Source organism: Telopea speciosissima, chromosome 9, assembly GCF_018873765.1.
Source record: "Telopea speciosissima isolate NSW1024214 ecotype Mountain lineage chromosome 9, Tspe_v1, whole genome shotgun sequence".
Lineage (NCBI taxonomy): Eukaryota > Viridiplantae > Streptophyta > Magnoliopsida > Proteales > Proteaceae > Telopea > Telopea speciosissima.
Window position 1 is genome coordinate 9,342,373 of NC_057924.1, and position 25,413 is coordinate 9,367,785.

At 39.3% G+C, this 25,413-nt stretch overlaps 2 protein-coding genes and 1 non-coding gene across 3 annotated transcripts; 2 read left to right on the top strand and 1 right to left on the bottom strand.

Moving 5' to 3' along the window:
* The first annotated feature begins 230 nt into the window (after positions 1-230).
* On the top strand, positions 231-7,504 carry LOC122640945 (E3 ubiquitin-protein ligase CSU1). Its single transcript, XM_043834241.1, has 3 exons — positions 231-268; positions 363-619; positions 6,771-7,504. The coding sequence occupies exons 2-3, from the start codon at positions 381-383 to the stop codon at positions 7,444-7,446; spliced, it is 915 nt and encodes a 304-aa protein (XP_043690176.1). The 5' UTR covers positions 231-268; positions 363-380; the 3' UTR covers positions 7,447-7,504.
* Positions 7,505-17,457: 9,953 nt separating this feature from the next.
* Positions 17,458-23,162, top strand: LOC122640947 (protein PLANT CADMIUM RESISTANCE 8-like). The gene is made up of 5 exons (XM_043834244.1): positions 17,458-17,747; positions 18,358-18,421; positions 19,042-19,206; positions 21,783-21,848; positions 22,672-23,162. Exons 1-5 carry the CDS (start codon positions 17,482-17,484, stop codon positions 22,903-22,905), a joined length of 795 nt encoding a protein of 264 aa, XP_043690179.1. The 5' UTR covers positions 17,458-17,481; the 3' UTR covers positions 22,906-23,162.
* TRNAS-AGA lies at positions 22,123-22,204 on the bottom strand. The gene has a single exon. It is a non-coding gene; the product is annotated as a tRNA-Ser (tRNA).
* Positions 23,163-25,413: the final 2,251 nt, after the last annotated feature.

Genomic DNA, 25,413 nt, shown 5'->3' on the forward strand with positions numbered 1-25,413 from the left:
CACCCCTAGGATAAGCCCCAAGGTGGTTTCATCAAAGAGTTGTCACTGGATCTTCCTATGTTCAAAATAACGACCGTCGGATTCGAATCCAATTTAACTCCATGCAAATAATCACGGCGGATCAGAAACTATATAAACCGCCGCATAGCGTATGTACGAGAGTACTTTTACTGAAATTCGATAACGATTAGGATTGAAACACTCAAAGCATACTCTGGTTCCGATCCCGATCCGATCAACTCCTTTCCCAGGTCGCAAGTCCTAATCTCTAAGAGTGGATTTTAGATTTTTTCGCTCTTTTTTTTTTGCCCTTTTCTAGTCTTCTTCTTTGGGATCCCTTTGAAAATTTGTCTTAATTGCAGTGCTTAGGGTTTTCAGAGATGCCGCAGCGACATTCGAAGAATAACAATGATCTTGCTTTCTTTACGTACGATGAGAAGCGAAAGCTTGGATACGGAACTCAGAAGGAGAGGCTTGGCAGGGATTCGATAAAGCCCTTCGACGCCTGTGGCCTCTGTCTGAAGCCCTTAATCGATCCTCTCTGCTGCCAGAAAGGTCACGTCTTTTGCAAGGAATGCATACTTGAGTGCATGTTGGCTCAAAAGAAGGACATTCAAAGGTCGGTTTTTGCTCCTAGTTAAACTGTTGGATTTCACTGGGTTTGCCAATTTGCTTTGTCGATTGTTTCATCCATTGTTTATATATATTTAGTTGCTTCGTCTATGGCAACAATTATTCATCTTGGTCTTAATTATGAACTTTTTTGAATTAAAATGTTGCTTGCGGGAGTCGTTTGGTCTCTCGAAATTGGATTGCTGAGATTATTATGTATCTCCATTTATGGAATACTTGCCTAACAAGGGGTGTTCGGGCCTTCAGGCTAAAAACTGGTCCTTTTGTTCCAAATTGAACTGAAGATACAAAGTTGCAGTTTTTATGCTTCCTTTCCATCACCTTCTCTTTGAAGACAAGTAGGAGTGTACTGTTATAGGGCTTTTCCGTGGTTGAATCTAAAGCTGCAGCCTGCAAGCATAATGTATATTCGGTATCAGAATGAGAAAGGAACTGACATTAGGATGTCAGTAGTGGTATAAATTTGAGTTATTTGATGAGCTATGCAATTGTCCTTGTTGATTCAAAAGGAAGATGAATAAACCACGGGTATTCTTCCTCGTATTGGATCTAAAAGATGTTCTTCTAATTCTCAAATTGATGTACCTGTTCTCCGCTACACACTAGAATTCCTTAACATTTCATCTCCAGTACAGAACCCCTTGGCTCTTTGATGTGACCTCTTGGAGTACATTTTTCAATCTTCTAATATTCCGGTTATCTTTCAGCTCTACTGCACCCTTCTTTTGTGGTACCCAAGTATTGCCTTGGCAGGGGCTCAGGTTAGAGTTGAATTAACTTCCAAAGGCAGAGTAGTTAAGGGACAATGTTTACTCAAGGCGCAAAGGCCTCCTGTCACCTAAGGAATGAGGCACACTCTTTTGACAATTAAAATACTCCGAGTCCACATCCTACATAAGGTAATTATAACATGCATTTTCTATGAAGAAAAGGCCTTACTATTACATACTCATTGGGGGGTGGGGGCAAGTGTTAGCCCTTCAAAGGTTTAGAGTTGGGGCTTTGGCATTCTTCGTCCTGATCTACAACCAGCCTGTGATTGAGATGATTTACAATCAGCCCGTAGTTCTCTTTGCTGGAGCAGAGGAGTGCATGCTATGTAGGGGTAAGGATTTTTCAGCTTGCTGCATGGATTCTTTAAATCTAAAGAATCCATTCTTCTCCTGGAGCAAGACTCTATCTAGATCTCATTTCTCTGACTGTGACTAGAGAATAGTTTGGAAGAGGTGTTGGTATTAATTGGATCTGGGCTGTGCTGGCATAGATTGTCTAAATTTCCAGATACGGTATGCACAGCAACAGAAGCAAGAGCTTCAAAGGGAAAAAGGTCCCAATCCATAAACGCCTATGTCAAAGTAGGTGTAATAATTCGTATTACCATTTACCATTGTGACAATTATTGGTTTTTGAATATCAAATTATTGACTAAAGGGGATAAAGGCAATTAGCAACTCATATACTCAAGGCAGATTAAAAGTTAAAATTTATTTGAAGTATTAGATTCTAGTACACAATCATAAGTCTACATGATATAATTTAGAGTGTAACATCAGATGAACAACTAGCAAACCATTGATAAAGTTAGCAAGCCGTGTCCATACATCATTCTTCAAAGTTCAAAACATCAAATATCAGGCGAATGGCCCAATAATATAAAAGTAACCAGATGATTAGAAAAAAAGGCAATCGAAGTTAATATCCGAATGGAGCTCCAACTGTTGCTAACACTTGCAAAAAAACATGTTTTGTCTCCTTGAATTGCTTTGTGCCTGGGGATGTGCTTCAATGCACCTTATTAAGACCTCAAAATAGGCAGATTCAAAATGCAACTTAGAGTGAAGGCGTTCCCAGTGCACAAGGCTCCCGTCTAAGGGTGTCAATTTGGGAGTCAACTGCGAACTGTCCTGGAACCGACCCATCCCATTACTAAATGGGACAGTTCTGGGAGCTGATTTTGGGACTGATTATTAATTGGGAGAAGTTTCCCAACGGTCTAGAACTGGAATAGCTGGTACCCATTCAAGATGCATATTTTCTTATCTAGGGTTATTTAGTACTTAATAGTTATAACTTATATAAGGCTTATGATGCAATTACAAAGAAAAACTAATATTAATGTGTCAAGAAAAACTTATATATTGAGTGTTTGAGACTTGAGTACCCAAAACCGATAAGGAACTAGGACCGGGTTATGTTGTAATTACAAAGAAACACCTATATACGGGTGTTTTTAGACTTTGAGTGCTAAGAATTATTAAGGAACCGAAACCGGACCGACCTGTTATTAAATGGGTCAGATCCTAGTTTTGGGATCGTTTAGTATGTTGGATGTGTTTAACAAATCCATTAATGAAATGTTTATTTGTGTTTATGATTGCATGACATTAATTATTTGTGGTTTGCCATAGGTCTCCACCTAATATTTGTTCATGGCTAAGGATGGACTTGGGCATTCCATTCATATAATCGTCATATTGTGTGCCCTCAGGAATGTTGATTTCGAGACACAAGTGTGAATGTACATATTGTGTGTACATTGGACTTGATCATATGAGAATTTGAATGGATCACTGTCAGTTTTTTTAAGGACAATGATTCTCATTAGTGGCTTTAGATTTGTCCCTAGACTTGAGAGGTCCTTATTGTTGCAGCTAGGCATTATGGGTATTGGTGTACTAATGGTTGGAGTCTCCTTGACTATATATCGGTGTGAATGCGATGGATTCATAGTGTTTGATTGATTGACGAAAGAGATTCTCAACAAGGAATCCACTTACCCACGGGGAGAATATCTGGGAATGATTGGATGAAAATCAGGATTGTCTTAGACATGAGAGATCCTTATCATTGCACCTAGGCATTATGGGTTTTGGTGTACCAATGGTTGATGTCTCCTTGTGATGTAGTCCTAGATTGGTAGATAATACAACTAGGAGCCAGTAATCAGGATCTGCTATGAACTGGTAAATCGGGTAGGCCAAAATTGGGATTTTGGTCAATTTAGGGTTAGGGTTTAGTGGAACCTAGAGTTTGATGGTAGGGTTAGGCTAAGTTGATGTAGGGGAGTCTATTAGTGAAGGTTACGTTAAGTTTTAATGGGGAAAGTGTGCTGAAATTGAATTGCAGCAATTTAGGGTTTTTGGAAAGAGAATAATGATGGAATCTAGGGTTTAGGGTTGTCTGTTGGGGTTATAACCAAGATCGAGTTTCCCACTAGGTGTGAGGGAGATTCGGTCCAAGTTTGGGTGGATTTTGATGGCCTGATGTAAAGTTATGATGAAATCACAGAATTAGAAAGTAGAAGAATGAAAATAGAAACTTAGGGTTTCAGACTAACCAGTCACCAATTGAATATCAGATCTGGAATGAGAAGAGAAGATAATGCTTGCAGGCTGTGCTCCAAACCCAGATTTAATAACTTGAAGTAGAATTCAGAAGATGCAGCAGCAGGAACTTGAAGAACAGGCAGATCGAGTTCTCCAATGAAGCAAATCAAATTTCAAACACTGCTGTGGACTGATTCTTCTTCAAACAGAATTCGAGTAGCCTTCTTGGAGAACTGAAACAATCACCAGCTTTGTTGAAGATGTTCTTGAACCTTTGCAGAGAGATTCCAGTAATAAGATTGAGTCTTCAAGAGATCGGCTGGGCAGAAAATAGAAGCTCGTTGTGGAACTGATAGAGTGCGGGATGGGAATAGGACAGATATCTCAGGATTCTTCCATGCTATAAGCAAACTTTGTATGCATTCAATCGTGGGCTCAACTGAGCAATTACAACTATATTTATAGCCACAATGGCTGGACATAGAAACTAAAATCAAACTTAAACTAGGACTCAAAAGTAGAACTAGGATTCAAAGCTATCTATCCCAATTAGGATTACAACTCCAAATAGAACTCAAGTAAAAGACTGAATAAACTCTAAACCTAATCTCACGATTTAGTGCTGGTGTAGGGGAATCACTACACCTACACTGCTGCCGGTGTAGGGGAGAATCCCTACACCTGTGGCTGGGTTTAGACAGCCGATTTACATCACCCTGACCCACTTCCCCGCAGGAAGAATATGAGAGAGAGAGAGAGAGAGAGACCGTTCCCCGTAGGAAGAATATGAATAGAATTCCATAGACCTGGGTGGTGACAGATATGTGGGGAGGGGAAGGAGAACTGATGTAACAACAATGAAAATGCAAAAGGAAAAGAAGAAGTTCGAAGCTTCTTCTCTCTTCTCTTGGTCATTCTCTTGTACAACCGACTTAAACAAAAAATGAAATAAAAAAACAAGGATTCTTGACCAAAATTTTAAATGCAAGGTATTCTGAGTGAACTTTTATGTTGAATGAACTTGAAAGAGATAGGGTCTCTGTTTCTGTTTTTGCTTTTTCAGTTGTCATATGTTGTGGCAGTGACTCAACTCTTGCTGTTTACTTTTCATGATTTTTGGCGAGCCTTATTGTTATTATCTGCATTTACCATTAATTGTTAATGTTATTCTTGATTTGTAGGAAAAATGGATGAATTCTATAGGCTATTAATTTGTAGGAGAAAATGAATTGTTCTTCAAGCTTTTTTTGTTTTAATTTCTTATCATGAACAATTATTAGGATTAGGCAAGAGAAAGTTAACGAATCAGTTCACCTCACTGAAAGTACTTAAAAGAGGTCTGTCTGATATGGACTTATTTTTGTTATCTTTACCTTCTCCTGTGGTGTAAAGTACTTCTATACTGTGTTTTTACAAGTATTTCTGATGGTTTTAGAGTTATACTGCATAGAAAAAATCAGTACCCCCATGAAGAGTTGTTGCAGTCCATTAAATATTCTCAGGTTTGTATTATGAAATCTTCAATACCGACCTAATGCATAATCAAACTTTATACTCTCCTGTACTAGTCTACCTCATCAACTCTCCTATACTTATCTGTGGAAATATTCCACCTCCATCACCCCCTTATTTACCTGTCAGGAGAAAATATCATTGTCTGTCCACCCATCCTGCCGATTTGACCAGAAAATGCACAGATGGCAAATGGTGATGTACTTCAGAAATACTTTTCTCCTATTGTCTCCATTTTCCAATTGTTGAGTGGATCCAAAAACTGATTGTTACTTACCAAGGTTTGCATGGGGTTGGGGGGTATGCTACACAATCTCTATTCTCTGTACTCTATCATTTAGTCATTGTGTACTTTACGACTGTAAACTCCTTGTAACTAATTTAAAGCGTATTACGTATGCTTGCGAAGGAATGGAAAGGAGTCTTGATTGATGGGGTAGGCTTTCTCACTTAAGCAAAACGCCAGGCTTTTTCCGTAAAGCCAAAGTGCTTCCTATATTATCTCTCGTATCTCTTCTTATCTTCCTTATCCGATTTTCTCTCTTCCGCTTCTTCAATATTTCCCTTATATTTTCTCCTTTCTCTTATCCTCATCCGCCAACTCTACAAGGCTAATTCTTCTCAATCTCCAACTGCACCCTTGCACGTATCACTGATACTGGCTGCTACATTAATATTTGTTATTAACTGCATGTAGTCAGCACCTCCCCTCCCCCAACCAAAAAATTCCATATCAACAATGCAGAACATGTAGTTGTTTTGTACTAGTAAATGAGTTTATCCCACCTTCATTACCCGCCTAATTTGTATATCTGGGAAAAAGGTGGTTGTTTCTGTCCTATCCTCAAACACATGGCAAAGGGTAGTAACTTCCTTGAAATACTTTCTCCTAATGTCTCCACTTTTCAATTGTTGAAGGGACCCAACAAGTGATAGTGGCTGTTACCCAAGTATTTATTAGTTATTACATTGAGTCAATGCAGAACAAGGGAACCCTGCATTTCTGAGAGGCTCTCTAGGAAATAGGAATCTTGATAAAAATGAATGCATGCTTCCCCAAGTTGAGAAACTGGAAACACTTCTCTCATGATTTTTTACTGCGGTTTCAGAAAGTGGAACTTGTACTTCAATGAATGGTGTAATTTTATGGTAAAAGTTTATAACGATGCCTCATAATTTATTTCCATTTTGCGGTAAAAATGGCTCTGATCCCTCTGAAATGCCCTGTGCTTCTTAGTTGAGTGCATGCAATACCCATATAATTTCCTTATACCCTGATGAAGGGTTCTACTCTGGCAGAAAGCTGGCTGCACATGCTGCCCAACAGAAGCAAGAGGAGGAGGAAGAAGAAGAGAAGTTAATGCTGCAGAAGGCTAGAGAGCTTGATGCCTTTGATCAGCAAAATCATGGTGCAGTGCCTCAATACAATGACAGGAATTATACCAGGGACAAGAATGGTTTCCATGGGGCTAACAGTGTGAAGGTCACATCATATGAAGAGGAAGCCCTTCGCAACATGAAAGCATTTTGGCTGCCTTCTGCAACACCGGAAGCTCCGGTCAAAGTGGAGGCCCCCTCCACTGATACTGTCTGTCCAGAAGGCAAGGAGAAGCTCAGGCTTAAAACCCTATTCCCCATCCACTTCACAGAGGAGAGTGGTGAGGAGAAGAATTACAATCCTCTGGACCGGAGCTTCATTTGTCCTAGCTGCAAGGTTACTCTGACCAACACACTGACACTCGTGGCCCTCAATACATGTGGGCATATCTTCTGCAAGAAGTGTGCGGATAGGTTTATGGCTGTTGATAAGGTCTGTTTGGTATGCAACAGAGGGTGCAAAGAGAAGAATCTAGTGTGCCTGGAGAAAGGAGGTACTGGGTTTTCTGGCCATGGGGATCGGTTGGAGGCAACAGATTTTAAGCATTTGGGTAGTGGTTCGGGCTTGGGACTGGTGAGACCTGCTGCGAAGACTTGAATCATGCAAAAGAAAAAAAAGATGATCCCGTGAAAAGATATTTGCATTGATGACATTTCGTTGTAACTTAAAATCTCCTGCTAATTACTCCTTTCATTTCTCTGTTGTGTGCAAGGTTGTACTATCGCAATGGGGTACAGTTAATGAGAGTATTTTTACCAAATGACATTCTCATATAGGATGGTTAATTAAGAAGTTGTTAACTTTATTTTTTATTACTTGTTCTTATTCTCAAAAGTTATTTAACGCAATGGTAATCTCATCATTTCACATTGGCAAAAACAACTATAGTTTTCAAAAATGTTCTAATGATGAGTCACTTTCAAGTTGTTTTGGAAAACCTTTTCTACTCATGACTAAAATTACTTTTGAGAGTAAGACAAGGCAAAAAAATAATTACTTTAGTTTTGTATATATATCTCTACTTTTGGTGGTGTTTTCGATGCTCTCTCATAAGGCATCGTGAGATGATGCCTCTACCTCTTGAGTAGAATTTAAATTCGACAAATCCCTCCCTCGACTCTATGGAACCTTACTCTCATCAGCTCTACGGAACCTTATTCTCATTTCTGGTTCTCTGATTCAAACAATTAGATGATTTCCCTCCTTATGCACTTATCCGACTAGGTCGGTTGGTGCAACAATTCCATGAGGGTGGTCGGATGTAGAAGAAGATATGGGAGGTGCTGCGCCAATGGATGCGCATCGATACAAATCCCAAACTCGTTGTCCTGGAGAATAAGAGGTGGAAAGTCAAGTATCTAATTCGAATAGTAAGGATTTCTTTCCCTGGGCAACTATCCTTATCTTCAAAAGAAGCAGGATCTCTGGGCGCACCCTTCACAGTTCGTTCGAAGAGATAAATTACTTTAGTTTTGTATATATATATCTCTACTTTTGGTGTTGTTTCCGACGCTCTCTCATAAGGCATCGTGAGATGATGCCTCTACCTCTTGAGTAGATACCCGGCCACCTAGGCGTGCTCACCCATTGGTCAAGACGCTTGTGTAGAGACTATGCGACCAAGTAGAGATCTCTTGTCATATATATATATATATATATATATATATATATATTTTGATATATTGTTAAGATAGGGGTATAAAAGGGTTTTCAAAAATAATTTGAAAGTGATGTATTATTATGTCTATCATAAAATTGGAATGGTATGTACATTTTTTCGAGGACACATGTGAAATGACACTATTGCCCTCATTTGAAAAAAATGTTCTATTAAAAGGACAAAAAAAAAAGTTAAGATTACACATATACAGGCAAAAGTTTATTTGCTTGGGCTACATGGTTTGGATGTGCACTTGGCATTGTTATTCCACCTGGAGATGATCCTTCCTTGCATCAGTTGATTCGTCAATGAGATTCATTTTCTCCATCATATGATACGAAGATAAGGAGATGGATGATTTCTCATTGTACTTTTATTTTTTGGAATTTATGGGAAACAAGGAATGATGTGGTGTTTGGGCGTTGAACTTGGACTCTAGTGGAAGTAATTCATATGTCCCTTTTCGGCTTTCAATGAGCTCTCAAATGCTCAACCATCTATTTCTATCCAAGCGGATTCATCAATTTTCTCCAATGTTGTATCATCCTGGACCACTCTTCCTCTTGGTGAGGTGAAGATCACTTGTGATGCCAGTCTACAACCAAACTCAACAGTCGGTGGTCTTGGTATCATATGTCATGACTGTCATGAGAAACCTCTTCATGTTGTGTCCATTCCCATGGCTTTCAATGATTTTGTAGATAATTGGCCATAAGAGCATCACTATTGGAGGCTATTTCGAAGGGTTTTGTTCGTGTACAATTGGAGTCTGGCAACAAGAGCATCATCAATTATCTTCAGGGAGGTTTATTTTCTTCACCGTTAAACCTCAAACCTATTTTGGAAGATATTGTTTATATGTCCTCTTGTTTGGAAACATATAGTTTTCTCTTTATTCCAATGGAGAATAACAGCTTGGTTGACTGACTCCTTGGCATGGAAGGCCCTATCGATGACGTGTACGATATATAGTATGACCTATTTCCGATCCATGGATCCTGGAGTTTTGTAATCTTCAACCATGAGTTTCCATGTTACTAAATAAATTGCTATTACCAAAAAAAATAAAAATGTCACATCTTCCACAGTGCGCTGACAAGTGAAGTCAATTGTTTCACTATGACATTTTTGGCCATGCTTTCATTCATATTGTTCAAAACATTCAGGGTGGAGTGAGAAATTTCACAAATTAAGATTATTGTACCAAATCTCTGCCCAGGTCCCCCTCCCTCCCTCCCTCTCCAGTTACAACTCCTTCTCGCCTGCATGCCCTTTGCTTCTCCATCTACGACTTCGGGAGCTGCCAAGGCTCCGCTTTGTGACAACTTCACTAGACGGTGAATTGAATTAGTTGAAGAGGAGGGTTAGTGCGAGAGATGCTGAAGAACTAGTGATGAAAAGCCTAAGCTTGAGTGTGAAAGGGGGTAGCTTTGTGAGGAATTCATAGCTTTCAGCGATCGCAACCACATCAAAGATGGCTGGAAAGTGAGCTTGCTAAAAGATGGGGTCAGGAGCAAGGGCAGTGTCACAATAGTTGGTCAGGGGCGAGTGCTATGCTGGCTGGTAAATTGATGCTACTTGTTAGCATTCTTGGCCACCGGAGATGGTCCTTCCTCTATTTTTTTAAAAAAAAAATTTGATCTGATACCTCTTGATCGATGAACGATTCAATCGATATGAAACATTCTATGCAAATATGTTGTTTGATCGATTGCCTGAATCTGAATCCAGGAGTAGAGGGGCCAAACATACAGAGGTAGAGTCTTCGAGAGCAAACAAGATATACAGAGTTCAAAGACCTAAGAGAGATTCGTCATAAGGGTTACTGTGGATTTTTTTATATGGGTAACTGATACTCAAGTGATGCTTTGCAACCCATTTTGTATAGTGGGTTTTATTTTGGATCTTTGGCGTTTTTTCTCATAACGAATACACTATGAGGAGTATTACTTGAACTTTTTGGATCTTAGTATAAGTATTCACGTTGAGTTCCATCTGGATTACAAAGGGCGGGAGGAGGCAGAGGGGAAGGGGGGTTGGCAACAAGAGTAGAGGTCAGGGGAGGACGTTGAGAGAGCATGGAAGTTGGGAAGGTGATGCAAAGGGAAGGGAGAGACCACTGTAGATATATGGTACAGTGTTCTTGGTTTGTCAAATTTCTATAATATCCTCAATAAATTGAATAAATTAATTTCAAAATTGCATGCAAGTACTCCTCATAAGACTCAGATTACTGTAACACCACCCTTGTAAAATGTCTCATATACTCCCCCTATTTTTTGTATTTTCCCATAATGTCCATCCTCCAAGGCATGAAATTGCACACTGACCATGTAGCAAATCCTATCCCTATAGCTCGAGTTCATTTTTGAATCATCAAATACAAAGAGCTGTACATGGGGATCTGCTTCATATAAATGTAGCATGCATTCACCAAGTGCCACCAATGAGGGGAAAAAATCCTCTCCAATTCCCTAAAAGTGCAGTGCGGTGCAGTTCGGGGCTGATAACTCGACAAGTAGGAGATGCTAAATCCAACGGTGCCAAGGTCGAGAAAGAAAAAAAAGGGGTCAATCAAGCTCGACACCGTTAGATTTAGTATCTTCCACGTGTCAAGCTTTCAGCCCCGAACTGCACCACACTGCACTTTTAGGGAATTGGAGAGGATTTTAATCCGCCAATGAGTGATGGAGCATGGTTCGTTCAATAGGGACAAGAGAAAAGAAGAGAGAGAATGCGATGGAATCTAGGGCTTGCGACACACATTTTCCTCAGGACTAAGTTTCTCTCCACCCATAGAGGACAGTTCACAAACCCCTCCGAGGGGTTTAGTATGTTCCCAAAATGCCCTCCCAAAATCCTTTCTCACCCTCTCTTGCCCCATGGTGCATGGGTTTCCACTCTCCATTCACCCACAGTGGAGGAAAACTCGATCCCTTTGGAACTATAAATATAGTTGAAAGTTCTCTTTTCCTTTTTATTGATGGGAAGATCGAGATCTTCCTTTTATCTCTAAATGTGGGTGAAGGGAAATTTGGTTCAAAATTTTTAAAAATAAATGTTTAAAGAAACATGTTCATGTCATTGTATTGTCTCCACACTACAACAGCTCTCGGTGCTTCTATACCGTAAATCACATATTTATCATTTTGTGCCGATATGAGACCTTTTTGATTGATTGTTAGATCTATTGATCTGTCTTTTTTTGTACGAAGAAATCTATTCACCTTGCTGGATCAAAAAAGGCGTTACAATGTTCATGAGATTCCCTGGAAAGGGGGGCTCCCAGATGCAACTCAAAGGAATGGAAATGGCCCATTTATAGATATTATGGGTCCATCCATTCTCAGACCTATTGATATGGACAAAATTACAAAAGGAGAAAGAGGATTTCAGAATGCAAAAGTACAGATCTATTGATTACTCTCATCTTTAACTTTCTGGAGAGTTTTTGTTTATTATTTTTTTTAAGGGGAGGTTTCATACACGGTCGTGTAAACCGTGTATGTGAGAGGGTCTCTCACAAAGAGTTGAAAAAGTCATAAATCTCCACCCATTAATTAATGCTTTGAAACTCCCACCCTCTCACATATACGGTTTACATGACCATGTATAAAAACTTTTCCCTTTTTTCAATAATGAACATAAGAAAATTTTAAGAACAAAGAATATACAATGTGCATAACATGCAGAGTGGCAGAACCTCAGTTCACCTAGATAGATGGTGAGCCACATTCATAGCAGCACCTCATAATTTTTATGGAAAAATGTTCTCTGCATTGGGGGTGCACGGTGTATCCAGACACATGGGGGTGGGCAAAATGACCGGTCAACCCCCCTTGAATGACCGAAATGGCTGTCCTATCCCGCCTTGCCCCACCCCACCCCATGTGTCTAGGCACAGCCTGCGCCCCCGTGTGCTCCCAGGTAGAGAACATCACCCCGTTACCAAGTCTTTTCAACTTTAGAAATAAATTATTGAATGTCAAACAGAACAGGAAAACACTTTCATGGCCAAATAATTGTCCTCAGATTTTGAATAAGATTAAGCAGCAACATAGAGAGTCCACGCCTCTACTGGGTTTGTATCCAATGTTGCTTTGACCCATGGAAGAAGACTTCTGGCTTGTGTCTCCACCTCACCTTCCATTATACCATAATTTAGTTTAATAAATATAAACTAATTTTGAAAAATAACATAAGAAACCCACTGTTTGTATCGATCCACTGATACAAGATCGGTTAGAAATCGATATCGATTTTCATCGATACCAATACGAATCCGCAGATCAGATACCGATTCCTCAAACCATGATTGGCACTGGAATTGACCGTTCTAATTTGACCAATCCCAATCTAACTGATTCTAGGGCTTTTCGATCCATTCCGAATTGGATTGAAATTAGGACTGTTGGAGGCTGATTCTGCTTCCTTCGGATCAACTTTTAACATATTATTGGCAAGAGATTTTTCTTTCAGTGGAATGTTGTTCTTGGGGGTAGATTTTTGGATCCAGATCTTCTACGGTGCGTTGCTCGTAGCAGCTTGTGCGGCGCAGACTGGGTCGTGCACGCAATGACTGTCTTATCCCCATTCAGGTAAGACGTTTGGACAGAGATAAGGCGATCATTGCGTGCGTGGCTCAGTCTGTGCCACTCAGACCGCTACGAGCAGCGTGCCGTAAAGGATCTGAATTGCAGATTTTTACGTAGCTGCCGGCAGTTTTCATGTGAAAGATTATTCGCAAGATGGGCCAGAGATCAATTTGGTGCGATATGTTATTTTGGGTCATGCATGAGTCATGCTCATTACTTATGATTCACTGCCTATCTCACTCTCACAGTCACAATTCACTGTTGCCCATCACGAGAGTAAGGGTGTCACTTGGTCGGTTCAGGCCGGTTAGTTCAGATCGAATCAGTTTTGATAAGGACGAATTTGATTTTGGTTCGGTTTGATTTGATTTTGGATTTTTATTGGTTCTATCGCTTGATTTTAGTTTCGGTGTAGTTTGACTTATAAATATGTATATAAAATTATAAGAAAAAAATACGATTTTTAATGAGATTGAGCTGGTATCGAGTTCTTATTTGGTTATATATATATATATATCAATTTGGTTTTAGTTCAATTTTCCACCCGATTTTGATTTCGGCTTTAGGCTAAATCAGTTACGGTTTGATTTCAAGTGTGCAATATTCCAGCCCAAAGCTGATCCAATAAGGATCGATTTGGTTCGATTCAAACTCTATCGGTTTGGGCTTGGGTTTGACACCCCTACACGAGAGGATGGACTTGGAAAATGAGTGTAACTTTCATACTTCTAATTTGATTTGAACTTTCCTCCAACAATGGAGTGCAGGGGTAAGAATGGAATCTGTGATTGCAACCAGAGAGGGGCTAATTGGGTAAATTCATACGAAGAAAAAAAAAAAAAAAAAAAATCAAACAGCGCATCTAAAGAGAACAAGACATTTTGCCTAAATTCATACAAAGGAAAGTTAATCCTTATCGCTTCATCAATAATTATAATAATAATTCGCTTAATAATTAATTAATTATTATTATAATTAGGCCGTTGGGCGACCCGTGCAAAATCCAAGCTGACTTCAGTCCACAAAGGCATAAAGGCACACGCCAAAGCAGGGCGTACAACACCATCTAAGGTCTGTTTGGATAGTTGATCCATTTCTATTTCTATTTCTATTTCTAATTTTTTTTTCTTGAAACTTGAGACTTTGAGAGCCTGGGACCATTCTACTGTCCACTAAATATTATTTATGCCCCCACCCCACCCTTTCCTGTTTCATGGTGTTTTGAATTCCCGGAGCCTCACAGGGCATATGATGGTGAGCTAGTTTGACAATCATTTTCTGATAAGCTATTTAAATCTAATTATATATATTTTTAATTTTTGGTAGGGGAGATATCTAAATCTAATTATATCACTATCATTATGATTAATTATTCTTGTGATACCATAATCATTCTTATTATGAAAAAAATAAAGCTTTTGGTGGTAGAAGATATATCACCTCTTAAAGGGCTTACTCATTGTTGTCGTGATCATTAGACTAATGGTTCTTCTATATTTTGTAAGGGAAAAAGATCCCCATAGCAACGGGCGATAATGTGGAAATCCTTTTAAGTTTTCTCATATTCCCTAATCAATAATTTCTCATGCTGTGATTGATGTGGTGAGAAAGATTCTTTAATATTGACGGCGTGAAAAAGCCTCTTATTTTTCAATTAAGAATTTATATTTGAATATATAATTGAAATGGACACTTGATTTTTCTATTATCAAATGAGTTTTTGTTTATTGTCATTTTGTTGCCACCAAAGAGGGACCGGGACAACTAATAATAAACTAAAGCTGGTTTGGCTCCTTATCTCATTACTATTTATTCTGAAAAGATCATCCATGTGCAATTGTGGGCTGGATGAGCAATAATACATCCTTGGCATGGTTGGTTGTTAATGACTCATCATAACCACTAGGGCAGCCAACAAGCATTATCCATTCCATTCCTTGGGGATAGGGGGTGGTGGGTTTTGGATTTGGATCATTGGATGGATGGATGGATGGATTATAAAGAATAAAGTTTGGGAAAGGGCTTGTTGTCAGGTTGGGTGGTCCTTACGCCTACACGTGGCTAATAGAAATGTGTACGCAAGCATCTAAGTGTGGAGTGGTCATTTCACTATCCAAAGTGAGAGGACATAGGGAGCACTATCAAGCAGTATTCTTTTATCCTTAATTTTTTTTGATAGAATGTTCTCTGTGTTGTAGCGTAGCTTGTGCCCAGACACATGGGCAGCCTGTGTAGGGGGCAGGGTGGTCATTACGCCCACCCCCATGTACCTGGGCGTAGGCTATGCTGCGACACAAAGAACAGCACCCCAATTTTTTTAGCAGATTGATTAGTTATATAAACTTTTAAAGACCCAGTTTTTATTAATCTAGGGTGAAGGAGATATTTTTAAAACTTTTGCCATTAAATTACATTTGAGTTATCTATATTTTTTTTTGGTAAAAAATAACTTTCGCCATTCAAGTAAGTGTTAACTTAACTAAGAAGGCTTTCTTTTAAAAAGCCAAGTTAGTGGTTAGTAGGCATTGGATAACTCTAGTGATAGGATCAGAAACTTTTTGGTGCTAATTTTCCAATTAAGTTGACATGCGTCAATAAATAATAAAAAAGGCATGAATGAAACCCTACACGGTAGCTACATATTAAAATATTAAATGGGCCGAAAAAAGAACCCTTAACAACCAGGCACAAGGTTCCTACACGGACAGTGATTTCATAGGTGTTTACATAGTTATGCCATGCCACAAATCGATTTTATGGACTAAGTAAACCCAATATCCTTTTTTCACATGTTAACTTATAATCCGGCAGCATTTGGTTTGCATTTTTTGAATGCATTTAAAGTCGATTTTGCATTCTCAAATCATAAAAATAGTTGTTTTTATTATTCGAGAATGTAAAATCGTCCTTGATTCCATTCCAAGAATGCATACTAAACACAGCCGGAATTAACTACTTGACAATACCAAACATTAAACAAATCCAAAAAGATAATGGGACTAAAAGGATTTTAGGTGTCAAGAATCAGGATCAGATCGATCATGATCATATCATTGGTATTGGAATAGATGAGGGGGAAAATAGTATAAAAAGATCCCATATCAATATTTTTTGAGGGGCAAAATGGTCCAATCAGGAAGAGGGGGAAATGGTTTAAAAATTCATATCAATATTTTGAAGGTTAAAATGATCCAATCTACTCCAAAAGAATCAATTTGTGTCGGTACATGAAAAGGTTTATGATTGAGTTTGAAATTTGTTTTCTTTGGGAGAAAGTTCTATGTGGGGACAGAGGAGTGTGTGCGACAGTGGGAGGTGAAATGATTGCCTCACCCTCATGAAAGTTGCCCATTGATACCGCTGCATGTGCTTCCATTGGCCTTGTGCATGCATAGGGGCTACACTCCTCCACATAAAATTCTTGCATTTTTGAAAGAGATTTGATAGTGATGGACAAATCATCTCTCTATGGCAAAATAAAACAATGGAAAGTAGTTTTCAGCCTCGGAGTGTAGTCTATGCCAGCACTCTCATGTGTTTGTCTCCCTCCTCTTCAAAATAAATGAGAGAAATGTCTTTTCATATGACAATGAGGGATAGACTCATGAGAGTGCTGGCGTAGACCACACTCCCCTACAAAGTTGTCTTTCTCTAAGGACTTGCTCATACAAGGAGGGAGGAATCTCTCCAGGGTTTGGAAAAGTAAGGGATGTAGTTCCAAATGGACTTGATCCGAATACCAAAACCCGGGTTTGAGAAAATCTAAACAAACCAATGACGTGGCGTCACGGGCACCGTCAAATACGGTGATGAGCACGTGATCCCCATTAAGGAACTTTTATTCCATTATTATTGCGCGCCAATCTTATTCCCACGCAGTCTCTGAGGCTCTCAGGACAGCAGAATCACCACCGTCCGTCTCTATCAGTGTATCCCTCGCTTCCTTCCTTGAAGAAAGAATTAAAAAGAAAAAAGTCTTAAAAAAGAATTAGTTTTTCAAAACAATAGTTTACTGTTAATGTAATTAAATATTGGATGGATTAGACCGTACCGTATAAAGAGGAGTAATGGATATTTCAGAAAACCAGAACAGAATTTCTCTTTTTGTTCTCATCATAAAAAAAAAAAAAACAGAACAGGATTAAAACATGGAGAAAATGGCCATCGTTCCGTGATGGAATGTTTCTATTTCTCTTTCTTGAGATATAAACCTAAATCCTAATCCCAATAGGAAAGCACAGGTAGAGAAGAAGTTAAAGCTTCGTTCCAAGTTCCAACCTCCTTTTCTTTGTTGTTAAGGGTAAGAGCAAAACAAGAGAGGAAAGAAATTAAAATTTGGGTGATTGAGTTTCTCTTCTTCAGAAGCTCAGACCATCGATGATGGCGGATTCCGAGGAAAAGCCCATTAATGGAGTCGAAGAGAAAGGAGAGGATACATTCATGGAAGGAGTTACTGTGTTGGATTTTGATATGCTTTGTGCAACTGTGGCATTGCAGACGCAAGGGTTTTCGAAGGAGAAATGGGACAAATTGGAGGAAAACATCCATGGAAACGGTATGGAGATTGGTGGAGTCCAAAGGATGTGGGAAGGTGAAGTCCTTGATTGCTTCGTAGACCGTCGAATCGCCATCGAAACGGCTTGGTTAGCTTTCCATTTTCCCTCTGCCCTCTTCCTTTTGTTTTTCTTCCACGTTTTCCATTTTCTCTCGCATATATGCTTTTGTAGCGATTCGTGCCCGGCTCCTCTTGTTTTTGTGTTTTCTCTCTTCGACGCTCTCCCACCTCGTCGCCTTCTCTCTTCTTTTGGGAGAATGGGAGAAGAGAGCTGTTCTGTTATGGAAGGCCATTTTGATTGCGGGGGCTAGGATTTCAGTGATGAGTTTTCAGGGTTTATTTCCCTAATAATTGAAATTGAGGTAATATTTACTCTCTTATCCATTCCCTTTTCATGGAATAAACTTGTGAAGGAGGAACCTTGTGATTTTGGAAGTCAGGAAGTGGCTTTCCTTCTCGCGCTTTATGCCGCATATATGGCAACAAAGATCTAATTTTTCCAAACCAGAATTGCCCTCTCTAAGGCACCTATCTTTGACACAACAGTGTTGACGACTTCTCTGTCTACCCAGGAACGAGGATTTCGGGGAACAAATGAATACCATGTTGTGACACATTTACGTAGAACTTTGCACTGTTAATCTTCTTATGTTGTTATAATTTTTTTGCACAATTGATGGTATATTTTGATCTTGCAGCTGCCCATGCTACAGATTCGGGAAGAACATGGGAAGAGCTGGTTTTGGTTGTGGTTTTATTCATGTAAATATATTCTCTTTGAACCCATATGATTGTTTCTTTTCCTTATTCTTTTTCCAATTTTGTAATTTCAGGAAGTTAAAGAATTTAGACTTAATTCCGTATTATTAGAGCCATGTGTATGCATAGGATCAATCTTCTAGGAAATGGAGTGCAAGAATTTGACATATGTTGTATACTATCCATTTTCTGTATCACTATCTGAAAGTGGGGCCCTGACTCCCACCTAGACATGATATATGGGTCTGTGAATTGTCAAACTGGTTCCAGTTTATTTCAAGTCAGTCAACCTAGGTCAACTAATATCCAACTGATTAATTTTTTAATTTTCTCAACCACATACTGCCCTCACTTGATTCAGTCTGAATCATCTTATCTTTTAGAGTGTTTCTCGTGGTCCATATGGCTATTGTTCTTAACATACAAATCCAACTTATTGTTGCAGTGGGTCAACTCTTTTTCTTTGGGGTCTGGTTAGTATCGGTGCTATAAAAATTGTTATTACAAGCACCATAAAATATATAATTTGAAATTGCACTAATCGGAGAAACTAAAATTTTTTACCAGAAATACTAGTACATGTTGTTCTTGAACAACTAGTGAATTAGTTTTGCCTTTGGCAGGGAGCTGTTTATTTTGTTCTTGCCGTCACTGCTCTTCTCAACTTGATTGCCTTTGCTGTCACCATGCGGCGCTGCTTTCTGTATTTGGTACTTGCTTTCATAATTTTGGCTGGAACATATTTGGGTTTCTTCCGTACACAGATCAGGAAACAGTTCCACATAAGGGTAAGCATTGGTATCCATATCTACATTCTTTTTTATATATTTATTTTAGTTTACAATCTATATGACACAACTTAGTGCTGATTGAGCTGAGGAATTTTTCTATTTGTGCTTCATTGGTTTCTTTTCCAATATTATTCCATATGCCATGGATTCAGTTATAGTAATTTCTCAGATGGTTTTCCAATTGTTTAATTGAAAACGTGCATGCATAGCTCTGAGGTGATTATAGCTCATAACTTCAATTGATGATCCTCACAGATGTTGAAGCCAGGAATTGTCTCACATTTATAGATGTTGACCTGATGGGGGCTTGAAAAGTATACTAACACTCTTGATAACGTATCATTGGAAGCTTTTCACACACAATAAAATAATAATAATAATAAATAAAAGCGTACACAGTGCACGAGGCTCCCACCACTGTGGGGTCTGGGGAGGGCCATAATGTATGCAGCCTTAACCCTGCTTTTGCAGAGAGGCTGTTTCCAGACTCGCCCCGTGACCACTTAGTCACAATGGAGAAGAAGAAGAGAAGATGAAAATTAATACCATTGGAAGAGCAAATGAAAAGAAGTAATTAGTTTGTTTTTGAGTAATTATGGGAACGTGGTTCTTTCCCGCATCCTTTGGGACATATGCTATTTGGTACCCTACTCACCCAAACTCATTTAATCTGTGTGGCATTAGCAGTGTACTTGAAATTGTGGGTGTTTTAAATATTGAAAAGAGATAGATAGCTCTGAAAGCCCAAAGATGGCAATAACTCATGTAAGTATTGCATGCTGAATTTCAAGTAATGGGCATCTGAATGCCATCCTCACTACTGTCGATATGAAGGTATATATCTGGCTTCGTAGGGTGGGAAAGTAGTGATTTACTTGTTTGTTTTGCCTTGCCAAATGGTTTCTCCGAAACAAATGAAGTTTTAGCTATTTTAGGAGTAACCAGCATTTCTTTGAGATGTTTACTTGCAGTTGTTGTTTCACTACTAAGGGAGTATTAGATGAATAACCTTAAAAGATCTTGTTGGTTGTTTAATCTTACCTGTCTGACCTCTAAAGTGAAATTAATTGCAACCATCTTCGCTCTTAAGGTATGAGCTACACTATTAGGGACGGTAAAGAAAGCCAATTCATGTTTCCTGGGTCTTGTAGAGTTGTAGAGACCTCAGGCCTGCTACTGAGAATGAATCTTAAAGGAAGAAGAAGAAGCCCTAAAATTCTTATATCTGAATGCTCGCTTGCTCAAGCTTCCCAGATGCCGATTTTACTGGAATTGCATCATATTAGGAAATCATTGGAATATACATTTCACACCTTGAAATCTTGGATAAAAGTCTTCCCATTATATAGACTCATTTCTGAGCTTATTTTGCTCTGTTTAACCTTCATCTGAACTCCTTTTGCACTGCTATTTAGCATGTAACTTCATATCTGTGTTATATTTTCTGTCTGTCTCCAAGGCTAGCACAATGTGGTTTTTTGGCAGTTCTACAATCCACTTTGTCATCCCAGTCTGATGTTAGACTACCCATTGCCAATGAAATGAGTCTTCTTTTAACTTACAACTAAGTCTTGTAAAGAACTTACTTTAATCATCGCTGTTCACATATGCTGATACTTTTATTGGTTTCATCCGCAAAATACAATGAACTGACAAAGAACAAAATCTGCTAGGGGACTAGGAGCAGCAGCGATGTGGTGCTGCATGCATGGCTGGATCTGGGGATTATAGTGGGTCCCATTGTGAACTGATAGAACTTACTGTTGTCATTGCTGTTCAAATTGCATGAAATATGCTGATACTTTATTGGTTTCATCCGCAAATAATATTGAACTGACAAAGAACAAAATCTTCTAGGATGTCTTTGGTATCAATCCTTGAAAACCATTCTTGCTTTTCCTCAAAAAGAGATTTTAGAATGGTTTCTGAGTTGGAAAGAAATGGTTTGGCTACATGAGAAAAAGAGAAGTAATACCCTTTCCTCCAACCCTGCCAAAAAGATAAAAAAAGAAAAAGAAAAAAGAAGAAGAAATATTCCTATCTAACTTATTCTAATATATCCATGATAGAAATCCTATTCTGATGGTGTTGATAACCATGCTAAAGAAACAAGGCCAAAGACAAAGATACTAATGTTGGAGTGACTGACTCAGACACTACACGCAGGATGCAGTCGCTGCCTGAGAGAGAGAGAGAGAGAGAGAGGGAGAGAGTTGGAGAGTGAAGGGGAAAGAAGGGACAGAGAGATTTGTTGAGACAAATAGGGCATGGGAAGCCGTGAATGGCCTGTATACAGTGGAATACCTGTGCATACTGTCATTATTTTCCAACTTTCTTCACTACTTGCATGGACATCTCACTGAGAATTGCACCAATCGTTCGAACATTATGGTTAAGTATTTTTCCTGATGCTTAAAACATCTGTATTGTGACTTACTGCGAAATTGGCTAGCAGAGATGTCTCTCCCATGTCATGCTGTTGTAATCTAATTGCTTCAATTTATCTATATGTTTATTTTGTTATGTTGGTTGGTTATCTTGCACTTAACACTGATATTCTTCTTGTTTTGCAGGGTAGCGACAGTTGTTTGGATGACTCTGTCAACCATCTGATCTGCCCCTGTTGCACATTATGCCAGGTTTTTATCTGTCTTATACATCTCTCGTATTTTTTTGTTTTTGGTAAGGATCTGTCTCATACATCTCAACTTAAATACTAATGGTGGATCTGTCTTGTACATCTCAACTTAAATAATAATGGAAATTGGGGATCATACAGGATGGAATTGTCTTTTTTGTTTGATAGGTAGGCCCCAAGGAGAGTTGAACTTATGAGTTATGACCTCTTTATTGTGAGGTGTTGGTCCTTGCCAACTGAGCTATACCCCTTGGGGTAAAAATAAAACTCTTTTTCATGGACGGCAGGATTTGAACCTGTGCGGGCAGAGCCCACATGATTTCTAGTCATGCCCGATAACCACTCCGGTACGTCCACTTATACAGGATGGAATGACAAAGAGTACAACTTATGACCACTTTATTGTGAGGTGTTGGGACTTGCCAACTGAGCTACCCCTGGGTAAAAATAAAATTCTTTTCATGGATGGTAGGATTCGAACCTGCGCGGGCAGAGCCCACATGATTTCTAGTCATATGCCCGATAACCACTCCGGCACGTCCACTTGTACAGGATGGAACGACAAAGAGTTGAACGTATTACCTCTTTTATTGTGAGGTGTTGGTCATTGCCAACTGAGCTACCCCTTGGTGTAAAAATAAAATTATTTTTCGTGGACGGCAGGATTCGAACCTGCCCTGCCTGTGTTATATTCCCTTATAACCACTCCGGCACATCCACTTATACAGGCTGGAATTGTCATTTTCAATATTGAATGGAAATGATGGAGCTTTCCTTTAGATAGAAAATAATCTGACATCCGTTTTTATTTTTTCTGGGAACAGGAGTCCAGAACATTGGAGATCAACAACGTTCAAGATGGCATCTGGCGAGGCCGAGGTGACACTATATGCATTGGCAGCTATGGCGAAGGGAGCAAAGGCTTCTTTGAGCTGCGGCAGCCTCCTCTAATCCCAACCAAATCCCCCGACCCCTGCAGCATGCAGAAAGCGACAAATGGTAGCGATCACTCGTGGATACCTGATTCCGGCCATTCCGACCCACTGGTTTCTCAATAGCAAGAGTAACTGTGTACTATATCTCTCATATAGTGCCCCATTTCCATCGCAAGGGTGGAATGGAAGTGGTAGCTTTTTAGTGTGTATATTGTTACTTTATGGCCTTGTGGGTTGGTTGTAATGCCCCATCTGGGCCAGAATTTGTTACAGAACTTGAGAATTGTTGCCCTGAATGGCCTGATGGTCTTCCATCATTTAGTTAGGTGGAGTGAAATTATGCAAACGTGAAGGGTGAAGTGACCCTTTTAACCTGTGTATATGCTACTACTTCAGTGTATGGTTTCATGATTCAGGGGATGGAAATGTTAACACTGAATTATTTTTCTCTTTTCTTTTTCAAAGAAAATTTCATTCCTTCTCATTTATTAATTTTGACAGTCAAGATTTTTTAATGTTATATGGGGAGGGTATTAATTGAATTAGGCTCTGAAATTGGACATGTGGTTAATTCGCGTCATGTAATATCTACTTCAAGGGTTTATCAACTCCTTCCAGTGTGGGATCTAGGGAGGGTCATAATGTATGTAATCTTAATGGCGCTTTCGGGAGAGGCTGTTTCTTGAGATTCGAACCCGTAACTATTTGATCCGTTGCACCAAGGTACACCCTCATGTACGATCTACTTAATAATTAAAATTGTCACAATTAAAATTGCCACGTCATCATTCCATGTCGCCCAATAAGGATGAGCAAGATGTGTAATACTACCTAAGAGGAAGTGAATTTAATGGGAGAGATGGATTAGTGACTGGGGTGGACAATTGGACATAGGTGTGGTTGGGTGGGCTGGGAGAGCAACCTGTGGCCCTAAGCCTTTCTGAGGTCCAAGAAGGCAAAGCCCAAGTCCAACCCAACTTGACTCTGATTTCGATTGACCAGCCCAAAGGCAAGGGTGGGTTGAAAATTTGAAGCCCACAGTGGGGCTTAGCTTGTGGTCTTCATATCATTTTAAGAGATTATTTTCCCATTAATGGTTTTAACATATGTTATCAAAACAGTACTTGAACAACAGTGCCCTCATATGATTTGCTTTAATTTAATCCGGTTTGACCCTTGTTGCCCTTTACATACTTGTTTGTCTTTTTTTTTTTTTTTTTTTGGTAAGAGAAATTTTATAAAGGATAACATGAGAAACTCATGGCTGAGATAAACAAAGATCTTGGAACCATAGATCGGAAATAGGCCACACCATCGTACACGTCATCGATAGGACCCTCCGTACCAGGGAGTTAGCCAAGTTGTTAATCTCCCTTGGAACATAAGTGATATATCCGTGGTTAAAATCCGTACTAATTTAAAACTTTGTGAATGTAACGTAGCTTGGGCGGCCGCCTACACTATCAAACTATGGATCGCCACTGTCAAACCAACATTCAAGATCATTGACCGAGTGTCGGGAGATGTTGTCGAGGAAAGGTTCATAAATCCGACGTGGGGTAGATTTGTGGACTGTGGTAGATTCGTCGACTACCCGCCTTATGTTAGCGAGTGGACGGAAGCAAGTAGGAGAAGATACCTGAGACCTGCTTTTGAGGATGATCCCCTTGTATCTATGTGTGAAGACTGCAAAGAAGAGAGGGGACTATTCCCAGCATTGTCTCCGGATGCGTGAGGTGAATTACTATTCACATATTTTATATTTTAATATGAATAGTTACCTAAAACCTTTGGGCCTTTCTCCTTTAAAACCCGACCATGGGCCTAAGTGGGTCAAAAGGCCCAATGATTTAGAATAGGACCTTAGGCTAATGCTCAGCCAAACAAGCCCCAACTAATTGGACCTAAGAACCTAAGACACAACCAAACATGCCCTAATGGCCATACGGAGAAAATAAGGCTTAGACCACTATTCACTCCACATTTTAGAATCCCCAAATCGATTTGTGAAAAAGAGAAAGAAAGGAAGGAGGGAACCACCTTAGCTCACCTTGCCTTGGTGAGTGCATCTTCCTTATTTTGATCCCTTCCCCTCCATCTATTTTCTTGGATTTGAATGTAGATGATGTCCTACCATTAATGGTGCCCCACCTACCTACATGGGAGAACCATTAGGGATGTAAATGGATAACCGAAATCCGAATCCGAATTCGCATCCGTATTCGTTTAGGGGCATCCGTATTCGTTTAGAGATATCCGGAAAATAATCCGAATACTCCGATTAAAATCCGTCCGAAAAAAAATCCGAATACTTAATAATAAAAAATTAAGTAAATAATGATTTCAAGGGTTTTTGAAGATTAAATAAGTTCTAGAATATGATGAAAAGAGAATCATGATCTAAGAGATATGGATTGAGAGTGGCCATACGGAGAAAATAAGGCTTAGACCACTATTCACTCCACATTTTAGAATCCCCAAATCGATTTGTGAAAAAGAGAAAGAAAGGAAGGAGGGAACCACCTTAGCTCACCTTGCCTTGGTGAGTGCATCTTCCTTATTTTGATCCCTTCCCCTCCATCTATTTTCTTGGATTTGAATGTAGATGATGTCCTACCATTAATGGTGCCC

Bases quoted from the DNA above. Each gene is read 5' to 3' on its own strand.
- LOC122640945 (XM_043834241.1), top strand. From the start codon at position 381: ATGCCGCAGCGACATTCGAAGAATAACAATGATCTTGCTTTCTTTACG. The intron at 620-6,770 runs GTCGGTTTTTGC...CTACTCTGGCAG, and splicing joins CAAAAGAAGGACATTCAAAG to AAAGCTGGCTGCACATGCTG.
- LOC122640947 (XM_043834244.1), top strand. From the start codon at position 17,482: ATGATGGCGGATTCCGAGGAAAAGCCCATTAATGGAGTCGAAGAGAAA. The intron at 17,748-18,357 runs GTTAGCTTTCCA...TTGATCTTGCAG, and splicing joins ATCGCCATCGAAACGGCTTG to CTGCCCATGCTACAGATTCG. The intron at 18,422-19,041 runs GTAAATATATTC...TGCCTTTGGCAG, and splicing joins TTGGTTGTGGTTTTATTCAT to GGAGCTGTTTATTTTGTTCT.